The sequence below is a fragment of the Myotis nattereri genome (assembly GCF_964212035.1).
Source record: "Myotis nattereri genome assembly, chromosome: 12".
Taxonomy (NCBI): domain Eukaryota; kingdom Metazoa; phylum Chordata; class Mammalia; order Chiroptera; family Vespertilionidae; genus Myotis; species Myotis nattereri.
The window spans coordinates 65,190,065-65,206,534 of record NC_138087.1 but is presented as its reverse complement, the minus strand read 5'-3'; the positions used below and the strand labels follow the sequence as shown (position 1 = coordinate 65,206,534).

Genomic DNA, 16,470 nt, shown 5'->3' with positions numbered 1-16,470 from the left:
TCTCCCTATTACGAAGTGGCATAATGTAACCATTAAGAATCACTGCTTTAGACTGTGGTTACTGACTTTTTCAGACTTAGGAAAGAAAAAGCAGTAATTTATTTTAATTTTAATTTTTTGGTCACTTAAAAGTTGCTTTAATTTTACCGTTTGTAACCTAGGTTCCTTTGGTGGCATTCGGTTATACCTGCAGGAGTTGATTGCTATTACCCAGAAGGCTTTACAGTCTCAGTCCTGGAAAATGAAAGCCCAGGGTGCAATTGCCATGGCATCAATTGCAAAACAAACCAGCTCCCTAGTACCTCCATATCTGGGAATGATACTGACCGCATTACTGCAAGGCCTCGCTGGAAGAACATGGGCAGGAAAGGTAAAGGAACCACTCACGCCCCGTTAAATCTAACGTATCCTTAAAGGGTGATGACTTCGTCTTTCATTTCTTACAAAAATTAGAATCTGGTTTTGTGAAATATCACATGGATTGTTTTTGTGAACCACATTTTCAAAGTGCAACCCATGTGTCCTGAATACTGCATAGTAATGCTGGAGATTGATTTTTTACTTATCATGTTTAGCTTTTTAAGATAAGTCTTAAACCAGTGACCTCATGCACAGATCAGGATTGGGCATATGTGAAATTGAATAGCAAGGCAGGCTGTCCAAACCTGGACCTGAGGATGCTCATCTCTGGGCCTATGAATGAGTAACAGTCATTTTTTATACAAGGGCAGTAGTAATATACTTACAGTGAGCACTCAGCAGGGAAAATGAGATTGTGGCAGCATGAAACAATCTATTTGATGCTGTAAACGTCAGTGTTGGCCAGTGCAGTACCAGAGAAGAAGAGCTGGGCTAGGAGCAGATTAGTTCTAACTCCATTGTCCACACTTCTGCCTGTGTGACCTTGGGCAAGTCAGCTCTCTAGGCTTTATGAAATGGAGAGAAAGGCAGTTGTTCTGCATCTATGGGTGTACTTATTAAACAGTAAGAGCCTAAAGATAAGATGACTCTGGTTGATTTTTATTGTCATAGTTATGAAATTGTAGTCATAGTGCAAAGAATGTAAATGACAGATATGTGTGTAATAGCATTCTCTCATTTTTCAACCCTTTAGGAAGAACTGCTAAAAGCCATTGCCTGTGTGGTGACAGCTTGCAGGTAAATGTTCTGTTAGTGAAGATGCCATTTCTTAAACTGAACCCGAGAGTGGCGGCCTTTATTAACTGTTGTGACACTTTTGTATGGGTCCTGTAGTGAAGAGCTGGAAAAGCCTGTGCCAAATCAACCCAGCACAAATGAAATTCTCCAAGCTGTTCTCAAGGAGTGCTGCAAAGAGAACCCCAAATACAAAATTGTAGCAATCAGCTGTGCAGGAGATGTCTTGAAGGCCACCAAAGAAGACAGATTCCAGGAGTTTTCTGACATTGTCATACCTCTCATCAAGAAGGTAATGACCACCTGTATCCTCTCAGGTCTGGTTTCTACTTCAAAAATGAAAAAGAAAAGATTTTTCTGTGTTCTGTTTACATATTTTATTATAGGATTAGTGTAGCTGCAAATAGCAGAAAATCATTGTCCTCATGGTCCACAGTGTAGCTACATTCCCGACAGGTGATGGCAAAGCTGAAGAAAGAATGAAGGATCAAAGTAGGCATGTGAGTGCTTTCTTAAGGAGAGTTCCTGGAAATGCTGCCTGGCATTTTCACTTCTGTCCCGTTGGCCAGTACTTAGCTGAGATCTGGCTGCAAATGCATTCTCGGTGTCCATTAGTCCTTCATGGAAGAAGGGGACACTGGTTAGCTTTATTTTATTTATTTACTAGAGGCCCGGTGACAAAAATTTGTGCACTTGCGGCGGGGGGGGGGGGGGGGGGAGGGTTCCCCTCAGTGTGGCCTGTGCCCTCTCGCAGTCTGGGACCCCTCAGGGGATGACCACCTGCTGGCTTAGGCCCACTCTGCGGGGGGATTGAGCCTAAGCTGGCAATCAGACATCCCTCTGGCAGCCCGGCAGCCCTTGGGGGATGTCCACTTACCAGCAGGGAGCAGACCTAAGCTGCAGTCGGACATCCTTAGCGCTGCTGAGGAGGCAGGAGCTGCTCCCACCACCACCACTGTACTGGCAGCCATCAGCCTGGCTTGTGGCTGAGCAGAGCTCCTCCCATGTGAGAGCGCCCTGACCACCAGAGGGCAGCTCCTGCATTGAGCGTCTGCCCCCTGGTGGTCAGTGTGTGTCATAGTGACCAGTCATTCCCAGTCTTTCTGCTGTTAGGGTCAGTTTGCATATTACCCTTTTACTATATAGGATAGAGGTCTGGTGCACGGGTAGGGGCTGGCTGGTTTGCCCTGAAGGGTGATCCGGATCAGGCTGGGGGTCTCGCTTGGGTGCCTGGCCAGCCTGGATGAGGGGCTGATGGCTGTTTTCAGGCTGGCCACACCCCCTTTAGGGTGGGGGTCCCCACTGGGGTGCCTGGCCAGTCTGGGTGAGGGGCTGAGGGCCGTTTTCAGTCTGGCCTGCGACTGAAGCTCCCAGCCTCTCCTTTTTTTATTTTTTATTCTGGGATTTATTTATCTTCTATAATTGAAACTCTGTTGCCTTCACTGGCGCTCCCAGCTCTGAGGCCGCGGCTGGCTGAAAGCAGGTATCTGGGGTTTGTTTAGCTTCGATAATTGAAACTTTGTTGCTTTTGGAGCTGTTGCTTTCGGAGCTCAGAGCCGGGCTGCGGCAGGAGGGGAACCTTGGCTTCCTCCATCACTGGAGCAAGCAAACCTCCTGCTCGCTTCAGCTGCGTGGCTGCCGGCCGCCATCTTTGTTATCAGTTAATTTGCGTATCTCACTGATTAGCCAATGGGAAGTGTAGCAGAGGTACGGTTAATTACCCTTTTTGTCTTTTATTAGATAGGACTTTAAATATATTTTTATTTATTTCAGAGAGAAGGGAGAGGGTAGAGGGAGAGATAGAAACATCAATGATGAGAGAGAATCATTGATTGGCTGCCTCCTGACTGCCCCCACTGGAGATTGAGCCAGCAACCTAGGCATATGCCCTTGCCTGGAATCGAACCTGTGACCTTTCAGTCCACAGGCTGATACTCTGTCCACTGAGCCAAACCAGCCAGGGCTGGTTAGCTTTATTTTTAAAACAAAGCAGAAAGATGAGTTTATTGCACGGGTTTCGACCTGCAAGCCAAAAAACTCTAGGCTACAGGAGTGGACATTAGAATGAATGGTCTCTGTCATACAGGGTGGGGCAAAACTGGGTTTACAGTTGTTCATATGGAAAGTAATACAATAATTAATAAGTGCTAATATAAGAATAATCTCTATGTTTTGCATACTCACAATTGTAAACACACTTTTGCCCCACCCTGTAGTTACAATAAGCTTTGCCTTTGAGCTTGTGCAGAAGTCACTCCAGCCTCCTAGTGTGAAGACAGGAAGCTCAGTATGTCACTGTTAATGGCCTCTGCCATTTAATGGGGGGCACAGAGTTTGATCCAAAACAGACTTCAGTTTCATTTGGAAAATGAAATACTTGTTTTTAAAGAAATAAGGGTATAGTTTCACTATTTTTTGTGACACATGAAATTGTTTAAATAGCATTCTTATTTCTTGTGTGGCTGCTAATTTATAGTTGTTTTCTTTGAGTAAAAAGGCTATTTAAATAATATTACCTACATAATAGATTTGGAAGACTTATATTTTAAGTTGATGATATTTCAAGCTAGCTGGATGAGTCACTTCCAACCTGTTTCCTTCTTACAGGAGTTTGGATTTAGATCATTACCAAGTTCTTTCATCTTTAATTCCATGATTCTAATGCAAGTATTTTTATGTGGTGCTCAAAATACTACATATACAGTGTTTATTTTCCACTTTGCCTCAGATTTCCTTGAAATGATTTCCTGTATTTATTAGAAGATGTAGTATCCTGTTACAAATTCTTTTTAGAAATAGGAAAACTCAGGCTAGAGAATTTAGCATTTAATTCTTGGTTAACATTTCCTACTTTGGCACCCTGATTGTTTTAATAGTAAACCTGTAACTTCGAAAAAAATTACATTTTGCTTTCCTTTTTTCTTGTTTTTTGGGGGCATGTTCTAGAACTCGCCTGAAAGCATTGGAGTCCGGACAACCAAAAATGAAGACGAGAATGAGAAGGAAAAGGAGCTGCAGCTGGAATCTCTGCTAGGAGCCTTTGAGAGCCTGGGCAAAGCCTGGCCCCGAAATATGGAGACTCAGCGTAAGCACCAGAACCTGCACTTGAAGAAGTGCTGTAACCAGAGGTTACTTATTGAGAGCAGAGATGTTCTGAGTGATAAGTTATTGTTTCTTGTACCTTCTGACTGATTAATAGAATTATCCAACACAAATTTTACTCCTACATTTTACTCCTACATTGGCACATAATCCTATTATATCAGTTTGTTAGGGTTGCTATAACAAAGTACCACAGACTAGGTGGCTTAACCAACAGAAATTCATTTTCTCACAGTTCTATTTGAGATCAGGGTGTCAACAGTGTTGCTTTCTTCTGAAACCTCTCTCAGCTTGTAAATAACGATCTACAATGCGTCCTAATCTCTTCTTATGAGAACACCAGCAATACTGGATTAAGGTCCACCCCCATGACCTGTTTAAAGATGCTGTCTCTCAGTACAGTCGTTCTGAGGTTCTTAGGATTAGGACTTAGTTATGAATTTGCGGGAACGCAATTCAGCCCTTAACACCCATGATTTACTATATATATAGTTTGACTGTAAAAAGAATTCTCTTACTCTTCTTTGTGATACTATTTGCTGAGCAATCCACAGAATATATTAGTGGGGTCTCTTCATCTTGGAAATTAATGGCCTTGTAAGTAAACAAATCTTTAATTAGCAAGTGAAATCTCTGTTTCACTGAGAACCTTGAGACTTTTTGAGAGATTTTTAGAATTGGACGTGTATTTCCAAAGGGTTAAGTAGATGAGCAAACAGTAAACCTTTTTTTTGTTGGATTAGGTTGCAGTTAGGAGTCTTTTGACTGGGCCTTGAACTTGGGAATCAGGCTCCTCTGAAGTTTGCCTTCTGTTAGTTTCTGCAGTGTTTTCCCCCAGACATCTTAATATGCTTGAATGTTATTTAAAAAGTATGTTGATTATTTGTAATTGGATATGTCTGAAATCAGATTTAAGATTGTCTCTGAGCCTTGTCATTCTTTTGTGAACTTTAAAAAGTAGATTTGCCATGTATAGGAAGGATTTTCCAAAAGATAAGTATTTATAAATGGTCTTATGTCTTGGCATTATGTTAGGGACTGCAGTGGAAGTCTACTTTTTTTTGACACCAATAGGGCTACTGATTTTTTCTTGAATAGGGTAGGAAAAGTAGGGAATTTATATAAAAACTAGTGGCCCAGTGCACAGATTCGTGCACATTGAAAGGAAATTAATTAGAAGAAAGATTCGTGTGGTAATTACGTTACTGCAAAAAATTACATGTCAAAATAGTATATATAATATAGTATAAAATTAAAACGTGTATGATAGGCAGCAGTGAGAGCTTTACATGTATCGCGCATGCACGAGTCGTTTATTTTTATTTTTATTTATTTATTTTTTTTTTTTATTTTTTTTAATTAAATCTTTATTGTTCAGATTATTACATTTGTTCCTCTTTTTTCCCCCCCATAACTCCCCTCCTCCCAGTTCCCGCCCCACCCTCCGCCCTCACTCCCCACCCACTGTCCTCATCCATAGGTGCACGATTTTTGTCCAGTCTCTTCCCGCATCTCCCACACCCCTTTCCCCCCCAAGAATAGTCAGTCCATTCCCTTTCTATGTCCCTGATTCTATTATAATCAACAGTTCATTCTGTTCATCGGATTATTTATTCACTTGATTCTTAGATTCACTTGTTGATAGATGCATATTTGTTGTTCATAATTTGTATCTTTACCTTTTTCTTCCTCTTCCTCTTCTTAAAGGATACCTTTCAGCATTTCATATAATCCTGGTTTGGTGGTGATGAACTCCTTTAGCTTTTCCTTATCTGTGAAGCTCTTTATCTGACCTTCAATTCTGAATGATAGCTTTGCTGGATAAAGTAATCTTGGTTGTAGGTTCTTGGTGTTCATCACTTTGAATATTTCTTGCCACTCCCTTCTGGCCTGCAAAGTTTCTGTTGAGAAATCAGCTGACAGTCGTATGGGTATTCCCTTGTAGGTAACTGAGTTTCTTTCTCTTGCTGTTTTTAAGATTCTCTCTTTGTCTTTTGCTCTTGGCATTTTAATTATGATGTGTCTTGGTGTGGTCCTCTTTGGATTCCTTTTGTTTGGGGTTCTCCGCGCTTCTTGGACCTGTAAGTCCATTTCTTTCACCAGGTGAGGGAAGTTTTCTGTCATTATTTCTTCAAATAGGTTTTCAATATCTTGCTCTCTCTCATCTTCTGGCACCCCTATAATTCTGATGTTGGTACGCTTGAAGCTGTCCCAGAGGCTCCTTACACTATCCTCGCATTTTTGGATTCTTTTTTCATTTTGCTTTTCCGGTTGGGTGTTTTTTGCTTCCTCGCATTTCAAATCATTGACTTGATTCTTGCGCTCCTCTGTTCTGCTGCCGGGAGTCTGTATAATATTCTTTATTTCAGTCAGTGTATGCTTAATTTCTAGTTGGTTCCCCAATATAACATCGAGGGTCTCATTAGTTTTCTTGTAGATCTCATTAAGTTTATCGGCGGCTTCTAAACAGTTCTTGAGAGACCTTAAAAGTGTGGTTCTGAACTCTAGATCTTCCATTGACAATTTTGTCCTGTTTCTTTGTCTCTGCATTTTGTTATGCTTCCTTGGTGCACCCCCTAGTGGCCTTTGTGTGCAGTCTTGTAGCTAATTCCAGGGAGGGTTTGCCCTCCAGGCCAAGTGGCTATGAGAATCAGCTGTGTCAGCAGTGAGAGAATTTCTGTCCTCTAGGGAGGTGCTAATCTGGCGTTTGCCTGAGGCTATCCGGCAAATGCCTCTGTGCAGGGCTTGGGCGGGGCTGGTCGCACAGGATCAACAGGGTGGGCCAGAGAGAGCAGTTATGGCCGCTCTCAGTCCTGTCCCCAGGGGCTCTGCCTCTCTGAGTCCCAGCAATGGCTGCAAAGCTCGGAGGGAAAGCTGCACTCGCTCTGACCAAAGCCAGGCAGTCCCGCTTCTCCCGTTTGAGTCTGGGTCCCTAAAGACTCGCCCGGATCTGGAGCTCAGAGTCTGCGACTCCCTCCCGATTGAAAACGCCAACCGCGCCCTCCGCCGCCAGCCCGCTCCGCGCGCGCACTCCGCACCTCAGAATTTGACTTCAGCACTGCGCCTCCTCTGAGTGTCCGTATGCGTTTCTCTTTCCTCCTAGTTGTAGGACTTCCACTCAGCCAGCGTTCCAGTGGTTCTGGGTGATGTCCCTCTGTCTTTTAGTTTCACTTTTGAAGTAGTTGTTCAAAGCAGCAAACTCCGGCGTTAACCTATGCCGCCATCTTGGTTCTCCCTCTCTCCATCTTTCTTTCGAGTCGTTTATTTTTAAATGGCCGGTGCACATCAGTCGGACAGATGGATGGTTGGTGTCTTGGCCTTTTATATATATAGAAGATGATACCTACCCAAAGCAGTTTATTTAAGTGCAAGGCATAGAAATGTATATTCATTTGCCAGTTATTGAGGAGAAGGCCAAGCCTTTGATAATTGAACTGTTACACATTGACTTCTTGTACATCTTACTCACAAGGTATCATCTACAATTTCTGAGTTCTGTTTCTTTATTGTAGAAAAAGAGGCTAAAATCTCTTATGCAGCAATTCCAGTGCAGAATTCTTGTAGATTTTTGCTGCTATCTATCTTTACATATGTGAATCAAACTAAAAATAATGACTTTATTGCGTTTTATACACCTATTTCATCAGTTAGTGTACTATCCTATATAATAATAGACAAACATGGTAATTAACTGTACCTCCGACACGCTTCCCATTGGCTAATCAGGGCAATATGCAAATTAACTGCCAACCACGATGGCAGCCAGGCAGCTGAAGGGAACAGGAGGCTTGGTTGCCCCGGCGATGGAGGAAGCCAAGGTTCCCCGCCTGCCGCTGCCGGCTTCTGAGCTGCACTCTAAGAAACAATGTTGCAATTATAGAAGCTAAACAAACCCCAGAAACCTGCTTTCAGCCAGCCGGGCCTCAGAGCTGGAGCCTCAACAGTGTTTCAATTATAGAAGCCAAACAAACCCAGATACCTGCTTTCAGCAGCCGAGGTCTCAGAGCTGGAGCCAAGCTTCAGAGCTAAAGCCGGCTCTTAGTTCCAGTGACAGCCATAGAAGGTAAATAAATCCCAGAATAAAAAAAAAGAAAAGAAAAAAAGGAGAGGTTGGGAGTTTCAGTCACCCGCCAGCCTAAAAACAGCCCTCAGCCCCTCACCCAGACTGGCCAGGCACCCCAGTGGGGACTCCCACCCTGAAGTGGGTGTGACCAGCTGCAAACAGCCATCATCCCCTCATCCAGGCTGGCCAGGCACCCAGTGGGGACCCCCACCCTAAAGGGGGTGCAGGCAGCCTGAAAACAGCCATCAGCTCCTCATCCAGGCTGGCCAGGCACCTAAGCAGGACCTCCACCCTGATCCGGGACACCCTTCAGGGCAAACCAGCCGGCCCCCACCCTCTATCCTATATAGTAAAAGGGTAATATGCAAACTGACCCTAACAGCAGAAAGACTGGGAATGACTGGTCACTATGACACACACTGACCACCAGGGGGCAGACGCTCAATGTAGGAGCTGCCCTCTGGTGGTCAGGGTGCTCTCACATGGAAGGAGTTCTGCTCAGCCACAAGCCAGGCTGATGGCTGCCAGTACAGCGGTGGTGGTGGGAGCCTCTCCTGCCTCAGCAGCGCTAAGGATGTCCTACTGCAGCTTAGGCCTGCTCCCCGCTGGCATGTGGACATCCCCCGAGGGCTGCCGGGCTGCCAGAGGAATGTCTGATTGCCATCTTAGGCCCAATCCCCTGGGGAGCGGGCCTAAGCCAGCAGGTGGTCATCCCCTGAGGGGTCCCAGACTCAGAGAGGGCACAGGCTGCGCTGAGGGGATCCCCCCCACTACCACCAGTGCACAAATTTTTGTGCACCGGGCCTCTAGTAATTATATAATTGTAATTGCCAAGTGCAGTTGGCATGACTGGTTTGGCATAGAGCTGCTGTCTGTTGGTAAGCCCACAGGAGCTCCTGCCTGCAGAGTTCTGCTTTCTTATCATTCAGGATCTTCTACAGGGAAAGGGAGTGTGGTTAAGATTCAGTGTCAGTTCCTTGGAGAAGGACATTGCTTTGAAAATGAAAATTTATAAACAGTTATACAGGCCCTTCATGGGGGAAGTTCTGATCAGGGTAGTTTGTTTGGGAATTGAACACAAAGTCAGCCTGAAGTTCTGTTTGGTTTTTTTGAAATTTCATGGCTTTAACTTAAGGCATTTGTTGTTTTATTTTTTCCTCCTTTTCCCTCTTTTTTTCTGTCTCCCTATCTTCCATCGCTGCCCCTCTGTCCCTCTCCGTTTTTGTCTCTGTCCCTCACTCGCTTTGTCTTTTGCTCCTTCACACTCCCTGTCCTGCTCTGTCCCATTCTGTCTTTCTTCCCAGGTTGTTATCGGCAGGAGCTATGCAAATTGATGTGTGACCGGCTAAAACTCAGCACATGGAAAGTGCAGCTAGGAGTCCTACAGTCAATGAATGCCTTTTTTCAGGGGTAATTTGCTTCATAGTTTATTTATTTTGTCCTTTTCCCCTTAGCATTTTATATGTAATCAATGAAATTCTTTTAAATTTTAAAACTAAATGACATCATAAAGTGATACATGCAGATAGAAATTATTTGTGCCAGAAAGGTTTTGGAACATTTCTTAAAACTGGCATCTGTGTCTTGCTTTCTGATTTTTATAGATTAATGCTTTTGGAAGAAGAACATGCAGATCCTGAGGCTTTGACTGAAATTCTCCTTGAAACTTGTAAATCAATCACATATTCTTTAGGTGAGTGTGATAAACTGACATTGATAAGGGGTCCTGATTTTAAAGGTCAGGGAGCTGAGCTTCAAATATTTTCCAGCTTGTGTTAGGAACTAAGTTTATGGAAGTATTAAACTATCCTATTTAATATACTCTGTATGCCCAGACTGAAATATATTAACCTAGAACTATAATTTAGGATTTTCACTCCTAGATTACAAAAACCTTTGTGATAAGTATTTTTAAAAAAACTTCTACTTGGAAATAATTTTAAACTTACAGAAAAGTTGCAATAATAGTACATATATCCCACATATGAAATCATATGGTTCTCGACTTTTGCTGTAGTACTTATTTTGCTAGGCATTATATTCTCAAGATTCATCCATGTTGTCTAAATGGCAGTATTTCATCTTTTCTTATGGCTGAGTAGTATTCCATTATAATATGTACTACATCTTTATCGAGTCATCTGTCGAGGGATATTTCAATTATTTCCATGTGTTCACCACTATGAATAATGTTGCAATGAACATAAGGATACACACGTCTTTGCGAATAAATGTTCTCAAATTTTTCAAGTACATACCCAGAAGAGGGGTTGCTAGGTCATATGGTAACTCTATTCTTAATTTTTTGAGGAAACTCCATAGTAGCTGTACCAGTTTACATTCCCATCAGCAGTGAATGAGGGTTTCTTTTTCTCCACAACCTTTCCAACACTTATTTTACTTGTCTTGTTGATAATAGCCATTCTAACAGGTGTGACATGTAATTAATGAAGCTAAGCATATTTTCATATATCTGTAGGCCATTTGTATGTCTTTTTGGGAGAAGTGTCTTTGGATTGTTTGTTTCGTTGTTGTTGAGTTCTATGATATAAAACTGAAAGCAACAAATGAACAAACAAGACAAGTAAAAACTCATAGCTCCGGCCAGGTGGGTCATTTCGTTAGAGCATCGTTTCCATATGCCAAGGTTGTGGGTTTGATCCCTAATCAGGGCACATGTAAGAATCAACCAATGAATGTATATGTGAAACAACAAATTGATGTTCCCCCACCCCCTCTAAATCAATGCAAGAAAAAATAACTACACCAAAAAAACCCTTATAGATACAGACAACAGGATGGATGGTGGTTACCAGAGGGAAAGGAATGTGGGGGAGAGATAGTAGAGGGTAAAGGGGGTCCAATATATGGTGACTGAAGGAGATTTTACTTTGGGTGGTAAATACAATACAATATACAGATGATGTATTATAGAATTGTATACTTGAAAGCCTATATAATTTTGTTAACCAAAGTCACCCCAATAAATTTAATTTTAAAAAGCTAGCAAAAACAAACAGAAACCTGAGCTCAATGACTTGCCAGGCTTAGCTCTCACACATGGATGACACTGCCCCTGTGGTGGGAAGGTTGGGCTGCCATGAAGAGGGATGACTTTTCCATCAGCCTGTGCCTCGGTTTCCCTCCTGTCCCATGCTGAGGGGCCCAGTCAAGATATTAAATAAAAATAGTTCATATAATACCTATATATCTTTTAACCAACGTTGCCTGTTAACATTTTGCCCCATTTACTTAATCATTACTTCTATATACATATTTTTCTTGAACCATTTGAAAGTATATTGTTTATGTCACACCCCCCTTACCTCTAAATTTTTCAGTGCCTGTTCTCTTACATCACCTCAGTACAGTTACCAACTTTAGGCAGTATAATGATGCAATTTTAAAAATCAAATTCTTTATTGTTCATGTTCTAGGTTTTCCGTTGACTCAGAATGCTTTTTATAGAATTTCCCCCCTCCCCTCCATTAAGGAATTTCAGTCCAGGATCATTTATTGAATTTAGTTGTTATATCTTTTTATTCTTCTTTAATTTGGAACACTTTCTCAGCCTTTCTCTGGCCTATATGACATTGACAATTTTGAAGAAAAGTCTCCCCCTATCTTTTTTAACTGGAAGGTTTCTCATGGTGTTTGTCTCATGTCTCCTCCTGATTAGATGCAGGTCATGACCTCCCAGTTGGGATACTCCCTCCGTAAGTGACGTGCCTCCCACCACGAGGCACGCAGTCCATCTGCCCTCACTGGCGAGGTTAATTTTGATTACCTGGTCAAGGTATACTCAGTTTTCTCTACCTTCTAGTTAATGTTCCACCTCACCCCCCTCGTGTCTAATAAGCAGCCTGTGGGAAATACTTTAAGACCATTTAGACAGCCTGCTCTTCTTCACAACTGTTTGAGGAAGCAGTGTGGGGAAGACACTTCCGGCCATGCAGGCATGCTGCTCCTCTCCCGAAGGCCTAGGCCTAGCACGCATCAAGGTTTCTTCCTGGACCCGCTCTCACTGAGACGGCTTTCTAACTCCAGCCTCCCTCACATTTACCTATTGACAGTTGGCCTCCTCATAAGCAAGACCCCACCCTCTCCCTATCTCTATTATCGATACTGACTCATGGATTCCTTTTCCCCCAGTTGGTTTATAATTAATTATTTTTCTTAATTTGTTGCTCATATGGTCGCAGATTTGGCCAGTGGAGGCTCCTTCAAGCTGACTCCTGTGTCCTGTTGACAGGTCACTGTCATTCTTCCAGGCCCTTTTGTACTTTGTAACGAACAGGATGTTATAAGCTCATCTTGTGCTTTCCTTGCTGTGAGTTTGGTTGGGTTAATTTTTTCGGTAGACAATTTCACTGTGAACTAGATGCTGATCGAGAGCAGTGGTCGCCAACTGGTGGTCCATGGACCACTGGCGGTCCATGAGGTCTGGAAGGTTGGCAACAGCTGATCTAGAGTAGACGCTAAGGAAGTATGTTTTAGTTGTGTAGTGTGCTTTCGGATAAAGAACTGGCAGTTAAGAAACTCGTCTCTGCAGGGTCCCAGGCAGGTGTCTCTGATTTTGCCTTCACCCTGGGTTGTGTAATGTTCTTTGTTAATTTGAGGTCATGCAAACCTAAAGACCCTTCCTAGGTATTATGAGGAGATGCATATGTGCTTAAGTAGTGTCTTTTGAATTCCCACTGCTAAATTGGGTCCTTTAAATATTGCCATTTAGTGTGGTGATTGATATATTTGGCTGACATTTTTTTTTTAAGCAAGGAATGTGGGCACATAGCACATTTCAAGTATTTAATGATAGATAACCCGGAAAGGGAAGCTTACTTCAGAAAAGGTGTGTCTTTCCCTGAATTTGCCATTTCTTAACATCTTTCAGTAACATTAACTTAATCTTGGAGCTTTTGTTTCGAAGGCATATAAAACAAGTAATGTGCATTATATGATTTTTTTTCCTTAGAAAATAAGACATACTCGTCTGTGAGAACAGAAGCTTTATCTGTGGTAGAATTACTGCTTAAAAAGCTTGAAGGTGAGTTCCTGATAGTTCTGATTGAAAAACCAGAAAGCCAGGATATTTTATGGCATATGTTTTAGAAATTATTTTCTGTTTTTAATAAGCACATGCTCTAAATTACAAATTTATGGACATCCCAGTGGGACAGACAAAGTTAAAACCCTTAAATTTTATTAAAGTGTTTAAACTTTATGAAGCTGTAGTTATCTTAGAATAATAGTTTTTGTTTCCAGTGTGAATCCTGACTTAATCTTGGTTATTATGGCATGTGGTTGACAGTGCATAGTGTAGCTCACTGTCCACATGTAAATAAACAGAATGACACACTGAAAAGTGGAGTTGGGAAAGCATTTTAACAATTATCCACCCGAGTCATCTAATTTGATAGCATTTTTCTTAATCCTATTTTTCCTGTTTTTCTTTTTTTAACCTTTTTTTTTCTTTTTTTTTTTTTTTTAAATATATTTTATTGATCTTTCACAGAGAGGAAGGGAGAGAGATAGTTAGAAACATCGATGAGAGAGAAACATCGATCAGCTGCCTCCTGCACATCACCCACTGGGGATGTGCCCACAACCCAGGTACATGCCCTTGACTGGAATCGAACCTGGGACCCTTCAGTCCGCAGGCCGACGCTCTATCCACTGAGCTAAACCGGTTTCGGCTTTTTTTAACCTTCTTATAAAGAAGATTTCTTCTAGTGGCTGTGGTAAAAGAAAACATTTTCTCCAGTGGTGTATCTGTTACTAATTTTAAAAGGAGGCCTCTTTTTTTCTTTTCTCTTCTTTGTTTTCCCATTATTTTAACCCCAGGGAATGGGGAAGAAGAAGCAGTTTTCACCAGATCCTGTATATTTGAAATTTTTACTTATTTATTTTTGCTTAACATTTAAAGGACCACTCGTAGGGCTCCATAAAACAGGCTTTTTAGACTCAGTAACAGTCTGAGCATCAGAGAAAGTCAAAGTAAAGATCCTAAGTCTTATTTGTGAGGTTCTGCCACTTTCTAGTGATGTGATTTTGGCATGTTACCTCACCATTTAGCCTCATTTTACTCACCTAGAATACATTCATGCATATTTGGCAAATATAGTCCCAGATCGAGCCTAAACCAGCAGTCGGACATACCCCGAGGGGTCCTGGATTTGAGAGGGTGCAGGCCGACTGAGGAACCCCCTTCCCCCCTTGCACGAATTTCGTGTACTGGGGCTCTAATATCTTATAAAGAGGCTTTTTGTGTTGTTGATGATGGCCTTTTGGTCACTTTGTACTTTGCCTTGATACTTCCTACTTATCACTTTGTTTCAGCATCCCTAGATGCTTTTCATCCCACTAATACTGCAGGCAGAGGATGGGACTCCCTGATATTGTCTCAGGTTATTGTCAATAATTAGGGTTTGAGACAACTATTGAACCCGTGATCATTATATCCCAAGTTGTTATCAAGTGGTTGCTTTGCATTTATTTTGGGGATATGATATATGGAGGAAAAGCAGAACGACTAGTTTGGTTTTTTATGCTTGCTTGTTCCATGAGGAATCTTTTTTTTCTTCTTTCTCTTTCCATTCAGAGTCTAAACAGTGGGAAAGTTTGACATCTGAGTGCAGAACGCTCCTGATTGAATCTTTAGCAACTATGGAGACAGATAACCGACCTGAACTAAAGGAGAAAGCATCATTGCTGAAGAAAACACTTGAAAATTTGGAATAATTTAGAAGTGGAAGAAACAAACAAGTGCCATGTTCATTGTGATGAAATTGGTGGTATTCTTTGAAAAACCAAGTGGGAAAAGTAAAGATTAACTGTAGCATGCATCATTCCTTGGCTGAAATAAAAACAAAAAAAATGCCTTAAATTTTGTTCCTTATTAGCTTTATTTTATTTGATGTTTAAAAGTATCTGGGCTGAGTGAGCTTAATGAAACATGGATGTTTGAGGGGTGGTTGTTGGTAAAACTGATGGAAATAGTTATTAGAAGATTAAAGCTGTTACTAAAGGGATAAACAGCGTTGTAGAGAAGCTGGATAACAATCCTAGAACCGCATCTACATTGAGTGAAGTTACTTCAGGAAGGGGCTCTGTCATCACATAGGTGAACCCCCTTGCTTCACACCCAGAGACATAGGCTCTGTGCTCACGGCTTCCTTTCTGCGGCCTGGGCTAAGGCCAGGACCCCGGTGTCGGGTGACCTGCCCGGGAAATTTTCTTTTACAACCTTCTGCCAAGCAGTGCTGACCCTGACCTAACAGAGAAACAAGAACTAAACTGACATCACTGGGTTCTTGAAATTCATAAGCTGAATGTTGTCATTTGTTAGATTATTGGTTTTTAGAAAGTAATTGTTTAGCATCTTTCATTATGGGCTGAGAGGGAGAATTTGGTCCCCATGTGATAGTTCCGATTGTCCTTTAAAAAAAAAAAAAATCCTTACTTGAGGACATGTTTTTTATTGATTTTAAAGAGAGGAAGGAAGAGAGAGAGAGAGAAACATCGATTGGTTGCCTCCTGTACACACCCCGACTGAGTATTGAACCCCAAACCTCAGTATGTGGCCTGACTGGGGATTGAACCCAGGACCTTTCAGTGTACAGGACGATGCTCCTACCGAGCCACACTGGCCAGGGCTGATTGTCCTCCTTTCACGGGCAGGTGCAGGTAGGTTAGGGCAAGACGGATCATTCTGTCCGTCTATGGTTGCGTATTTTGCAAAACCCAAACCAATAATGAAATCATGACTGTTGACTTAGACCATTTATAATCTCAAAACCATAAAAGCACTGTAAAATTTTATACTCACTTTTATGCTATGAGTATGACTTTAGGATAGAAAGGAAAGCATTTTAATTTGCCACCTGGGAATAACTTGGTACTGTTCAAAGCAAATAATTACAGCTAGAGTTTCTCCCTTTCCTTCTGCTGCTCCTGCCCCTGCCTAAGGATGCAGGGTAAGGGGAAAAACAAGTGTAACGAAGGTGTTTAAGGTAAACTGAGAACACTAGCTCACCTTGGATTCCAAGCACAAAATTGGCTTATACTCAGTATTGCCCTTTACTGACATTAACACCAGGGTTAAAATTTCAGGTTTATTTTTTTTGTGGTTCCTATTGAGCAATGTATTTCAA

The 16,470-nt window shown here is 42.0% G+C and overlaps 1 protein-coding gene across 1 annotated transcript in view; it reads left to right on the top strand.

Annotated features, from left to right (window-relative positions):
• Positions 1-15,203, top strand: part of ECPAS (Ecm29 proteasome adaptor and scaffold) — a 102,000-nt gene extending 86,797 nt beyond the window's left edge. Inside the window, exons 42-49 of the mRNA XM_081103897.1 lie at positions 162-370; positions 1,115-1,158; positions 1,255-1,447; positions 4,102-4,240; positions 9,625-9,730; positions 9,925-10,013; positions 13,293-13,364; positions 14,919-15,203. Of these exons, the coding sequence (XP_080960023.1) occupies positions 162-370; positions 1,115-1,158; positions 1,255-1,447; positions 4,102-4,240; positions 9,625-9,730; positions 9,925-10,013; positions 13,293-13,364; positions 14,919-15,058 (992 nt within the window). The 3' untranslated portion in view covers positions 15,059-15,203. The remainder of the gene's footprint in view (positions 1-161; positions 371-1,114; positions 1,159-1,254; positions 1,448-4,101; positions 4,241-9,624; positions 9,731-9,924; positions 10,014-13,292; positions 13,365-14,918) is intronic.
• Positions 15,204-16,470: the final 1,267 nt, after the last annotated feature.